Source organism: Macaca fascicularis, chromosome 1 (assembly GCF_037993035.2).
Source record: "Macaca fascicularis isolate 582-1 chromosome 1, T2T-MFA8v1.1".
In the NCBI taxonomy this organism is placed as follows: domain Eukaryota; kingdom Metazoa; phylum Chordata; class Mammalia; order Primates; family Cercopithecidae; genus Macaca; species Macaca fascicularis.
In genome coordinates, this window is record NC_088375.1 from 188,911,640 (window position 1) to 188,917,639 (window position 6,000).

The 6,000-nt window shown below is 50.1% G+C and overlaps 1 protein-coding gene across 13 annotated transcripts in view; it reads right to left on the reverse strand.

Annotated features, from left to right (window-relative positions):
* Positions 1-1,853, reverse strand: part of MAST2 (microtubule associated serine/threonine kinase 2) — a 257,201-nt gene extending 255,348 nt beyond the window's left edge. For all 13 annotated transcript variants that reach the window (XM_074007746.1, XM_005543505.4, XM_005543504.4 and 10 more), the window contains exon 1: positions 1,395-1,853. Coding sequence is in view for 12 of the 13 variants with exons in the window: in XM_005543505.4 (XP_005543562.3) it covers positions 1,395-1,571 (177 nt within the window). In the remaining variant the exon portion in view is untranslated. The remainder of the gene's footprint in view (positions 1-1,394) is intronic.
* Between the last annotated feature and the right edge of the window lie 4,147 nt (positions 1,854-6,000).

The window sequence follows — 6,000 nt, forward strand, 5'->3', positions numbered from 1 at the left end:
AGATGGTCAATGGTGCAGTCTCCTCAGGGCTCAGTGGGGAATAAGAGGTGGAAGAACAAAACAGGGGAAAAGTCCAAGGGCTACCTAGCATGGTATATAATTTTTAAAGCGTCTAAAGGGCCGGGCACAGTGGCTCATGCCTGTAATCCCAGCTCTTTGGGAGGCCGAGGCGGGCAGATTACCTGAGGTCGGAGTTCGAGACCAGCCTGGCCAACATGGTGAAACCGTGTCTCTACTAAAAATACAAAAAAAATTAGCTGGGCATGGTGATGGGCACCTGTAATCCCAGCTACTCGGGAGGCTGAGGCAGGAGAATAGCCGGAATCCAGGAGGTAGAGGTTGCAGTGAGCCGAAATAGCACCACTGCACTCTCGCCGGGGCCACAAAGCGAGACTTCGTCTCAAAAAAAAAAAAAGTGACTAAGGAAAATGCTAATTATCTGAGAGAAAAGAGGTAAGAGACCTATAAGAAGTCTTAAAATATTCAAGGATGAAGTCACTAGGATTCCGAATAGAACTGAACAAAAGGAAAGCTGTCACTAGAGTTCATTACTACAGGACATTTTTTTGCAAATCCAACAAGACCAAGGATCACTTATTATCGTTTCACTAAACTTACTACCGCTACTAGTGGCAGCTTCTCCTGCCTGATAAAACTGACCTTTATCCCCTACTCATAAATACACCTACTCTTGACTAATAAATTATATAAACACGTCCTGTTCATTCAGAAACTCCATGAATATTTATATGCTGCTGTGTTTTCCCAATAATGTATTTCAGTGGAAAACTAGAAGGCAAACGATAGATCTACGAATTCTGTTCACAAAATTGGGCTTAAGACTGCTCACATGCAGGTGTTTCACACGTGCTTTCTTGTGAAATAGATGGTTGGTAAAGAGAGCCTTAACAATGATTGTGAACACACTGGTACAAAAGTATAATGATGGCCAAATCAGAGAATGCTTGGGAGTGTCATCCGTTTTTACAATTTTAAGGACAACCTCTAGGAAACAGGATAATACTATATCAAATTGACTTTCCCCATCTTACACTATTTACTCCTATGGATAACTCAACGCCTCTTTAGTAAGCCTACTCGTTGCAGCTCACACACTCAGCCCACATTCCAGCGTCCTTTCGCCCCATCCAGAACCCCTGACTACCTCCTGCACCAATTTTTCATTCTTCTACTCCCCCATTTCCAATTCAACCCCAGGCCACCACTTCCATTTCTCCACTCCCCATCTCTCGGCCTCCCCAGACCTCCCACTCCTCCCCCGTAACTATTCAGACCCCACCCCTCCAAAGCTCCAGCCAGGGTCCTCCCGCCGGAGATCCCCTCCCCCACGGCTTCCATTCAGGTTCCCCCGCCCGGATCCCAACCCGCCCTACCTGCTCCTTGCCCTCGGGCCCCACGGGGCCCGTCCGCTCCTCTAGCCGCTGCCTCCCGGGCGGCGCTCGCCGGCGCGGGGGCAAGGACTGGGGCAGCTCCGCCGCCCGCTGAACTCCATCCTCCCGGCGGTCGGGCAGCGGCGGCTGCGGTCGGTCGCGGCAGCGGCTCCGCTTCATATCTGCAGCTGGGGCCCGCGGGCGTCAGCGCCGCGACTGTCCCGGCCCCACACTGCCCCGGGCCGCAGCGCAGCCGCGCCAACCACCGCCCGCGGCCACCATGGCCGGGCGGACGCCCGAAGCCACCGACCCCAGCCAGCGGCGCCTTCGAGCCTTCTGGAGCCTCGGGCGCCGCGACCTTCTCTGCGCTCCTCACGGAAGAGACAGCATCGCTGCCGCCCCGCCTCGCCACCCGGCACACGCTGGGCAGGCCACCCGCCGCCGGCTCAGCCGCCTGCCTACAGCCAGCCTCCGGCCGGCCCCGCCCCTCACGCGCGCGCACCGGGAGCCCGCCCGCCACCTCCGGCCGCGCGCCGCCTCCCGCGCACGCGCCAGGGAACGGTCGCGAAGGACCCGCCCGTGGCCCTGGCGCGCAGTCGGAGGACCAGAAGGGGGCGGGGCTCTCAGCGCGCCAGCAGCGGCTGCGGACTCCCATTGAATCTTTCATTCATCCATTCATGAAATTGCCGGGCCAAGCTCAGTGCTGGGGACCCAAAAATGAGTTCGAGTCCATCCGTGTCCTCAAGGAACTAGGGAGAGAGGGGCCGGGAGCAGGAAGGAGACAGAATAACACAACTAATGAATAGAAGGCTAATGCGTGCCATTTTATTTAGTTCCTGCCAACCCTCACCTAATTCTCACATCACACTTAGGAGGCAAATCTGCGCATTCTCATATTACAGATGAAGACACTGAGGCGAAGTGAAATGCACCAGGTCACCCAGCAAATTAGTGATCAAACTAGACGTAATTCTGGCTTTTCTGTCCCTTTCCACTGTGTTTGCTCTTTCCGGACAGTAAGACAGTGTGGAAACGCCTATAAAAGTGGAAAAAGTGATGGATTCCTTCTGGGAGGAGGAGAGGACAAAAAAGGCATACAATGAAGTCATCGTGTAGAGCCCAGCCCAGTCTGCTGTGGCCTGGGTAGCCTGACCTGCTGCCTGCAGTGACTCATCTGCTCAGCAACATGTGGTGGTAGCTCAGCTCTGGCCTCCCTCTGGCTTCAGCTGGTCTGCCACATGTTGTGTTTTTCCTCTTTTGACCTAGAAGCCTTGCCTAAAGCCTTCACTGATTTGTCCTGGGCCTCTTCCCTAACCCCTTTCTGAGTAGTAAAAATAGCCAACACTGCGGAGTGCCCACTGGATACCACACACTATGCATTCAATTCACATATACACAAACAAGAAGTTGTATTTCCATTTTACAGTTGAGGAAATAGGCTCAAGTTATATAATATGCTCAACATCACACAGCTTATAAGTCCAGAGCCAGGACTCAAACCCAGGTCTGTCAGATGCAGACAGAAAGACAGTGCGGAAACTCCTATAAAAGTGGAAAAAGTGGGGGCTGGGCGTGGTGGCTCACGCCTATAATCCCAGCACTTTGGGAGGCCGAGGCGGGCTGATCACGAGGTCAGGAGATGGAGACCATCCTGGCTAGCATGGTGAAACCCCGTCACTACTAAAAATACAAAAACATTAGCCGGGCGTAGTGGTGGGCGCCTGTAGTCCCAGCTACTCGGGAGGCTGAGGCAGGAGAATGGCATGAAGCCGGGAGGGGGAGCTTGCAGTGAGCCGAGATCACGCCAATGCACTCCAGCCTGGGAGACAGTGCGAGACTCCGTCTCAAAAAAAAAAAAGTGGAAAAAGTGATGGATTCCTTCTGGGAGAAGGGCAAGACACACATAACCAATGTGCTCTAAAGCCTGTCACCAGCCTGCTCCTCTATTCCCTGCCCCAGTTCCTCACCACCCATCCAGTTACCTCAACCAGAAACCTGGAAATCATCCTGGACTCCTTCCTTGTCCTTTCCTCACATCCAATAAATGAACAAGTCTTATTGCCTCTATAACCTCACTATCTCTCCAATCTGCCTCCTCTTTCCATCCCATTGGCACCACCTCAAGTCTCATCTTCCCTCACCTACTTGACTGGGAAAGGCTTCTACCTGGTTCACTTATACCAGTCTCATTGTCTTCAAACTCATCCTTCAAAAAGCCCTCACAAGAATCTTCCTATATGTTACTCGCTTGCTTAAAACAGTTAAATGGGCTGGGCACAGTGGCTCCCGCCACTTTGGGAGGCCGAGGAGGGCAGATCACGAGGTCAGGAGATCAAGACCATCCTGGCTGACACAGTGAAACCCCGTCTCTACTAAAAATACAAAAAAAATTAGCCGGGCATGGTGGCGGGCGCCTGTAGTCCCAGCTACTCGGGAGGCTGAGGACCACATGAACCAGGGAGGCAGAACTTGCAGTGAGCCGAGATCGTGCCACTGCACTCCAGCCTGGGCAACAGAGCAAGACTGTATCTCAGAAAAAAAAAAAAGAAAGAAAGAAAAAGAAAAAAGCAGTTAAATGAGGCCGGGCACGGTGGCTCACAACTGTACTCCCAGCACTTTGGGAGGCCAAGGCAGGTGGATAACGAGATCAGGAGATCAAGACCATCCTGGCTAACATGGTGAAACCCTGTCTCTACTAAAAATACAAAAAATTAGCCTGGCGTGATGGCGGGCACCTGTAGTCCCAGCTACTCAGGAGGCTGACGCAGGAGAATGGCATGAACCTGGGAGGCAGAGCTTGCAGTGAGTCGAGATCGCACCACTGAACTCAAACCTGGGCGACAGAGCGAGACTCCATCTCAAAAACAAAAACAAACAAACAAAAAAAAACCAGTTAAATGAATCTCAAGATAAAGTGTAAACTTACTATGGCTGGCAAGGCCATCCAAATCTGGCCTCTACCTCCCTCTCCTCCTATTAATCCATGCTGTGACAACTATTTATAATTATTCCAGGTACATGTACAGGGCCTGTCACATCCTTAGTTACAAACAACAGAAACAACTCTGGCTATCCTAAACCTAAGGGGTAATTTCTTAGAAGGCTACATAGAATGGATCACAGAGCTGAACAGAGACAGAAGAAAAAGGCCTATGAAACTGGTAGGAAACAAGGAGCCCCCACAGACTGCACCTCAGGGACAATCTCAGGACACTGCTATCACAACCACCAGGCAATGAGCTGTGCTGCTACTGTGCACCCCTGCAAAATAATTCTAACCTTCTCTTCATAGTTGCATCACCATTACAGATCAACAGTCTCTGACAGGAGAATCCACTGACTCAGCCTTGGTAACTTAAGGACCAGAATCCATTCTATCTTCTCACCTTCCATATTGCGACTGCAACAGTTATTGGGCAGACAGACTCTAAGCTAGTCCTCCTGCTCTACCTGTCTCCCAGTATTTTACACCTTTATGTAATCCCTTCCCATGAATGTAGATGAGGCCTGAGACTTGTTTCCAACCAATAGAATACAAAAAAAAGTAATGTAATATCATTTCCTTGATTATGTTATGTTATATAAGATTCTGTCTTGCTAGAAGACTCACTCTTGCACTCCTAATGGCCTTGACAAAGCAAGCTGTCATTCTCTGAACTGCCTATGGAGAGGTCCATGTGGCAGGAAACTCCAGGCAACCTCTAGGATAGCCTCTGGCCCAACAGCACCAAAACAAAAAAAAACTCTGTAGGTCCAATCCTACAAGCAGGAAGAAACGAATTCTCCTAACAATGAGACTAAGCTTGGAAACAGGCCCTTCTCCAGTTGAGCACCCAGATGGGAACACAGCCCACACAACTTGGTGGAAGCCTGATGAATCCCTGAAGCAAAGAACCAAGCTAAGATATATCTAGACAGAAACTGTGAGATAATAAATGCATGTTATGTTAAGCTTTTCAGTTTGTGGTAATTATATATTTGTATTACATGGTAATACAAAAGTAATACAGCCAGAAACCTTCTCAGCCTCCCATCAACCAGAAATGGCAACGTGACACAATGTGGCCCACATCCACTTTTTTTTTTTTTTTTTTTTGAGATGGAGTCTTACTCTGTTGTCCAGGTTGGAAGTGCAGTGGCTCAATCTCCACTTACCACAACCTCCATCTCCCAGATTCAAGTTATTCTCCTGCCTCAGCCTCTGAGTAGCTAAGATTACCGGTGCATGCCACTGCACCCGCCTAATTTTTGTATTTTTAGTAGAGACGGGGTTTCTCCACATTGGCCAGGCTGGTCTTGAACTCCTAACTTCAGGTGATCTGCCCACCTTAGCCTCCCAAAGTGCTGGGATTACAGGCGTGAGCCACCACACCCCGCCCCACCTCCACTTTTATACTTGTCTTCACCAGCTCAGTAAGTGACAAGTCAATTTTTTTTTTTCAGTTGCTCAGGCCAAAACCTTGGAGTGATCCTTGAGTTCTCTCTTTCTCACATACTTCATATCCACTCCACTAGCAAATCCTGTGCAGATTAGTAGGATATTATAATTAGCTGAGAGAGAGGTGATTGTGACTGGTACTGAGACAAGGATGGCGGGGAGGGACGAATG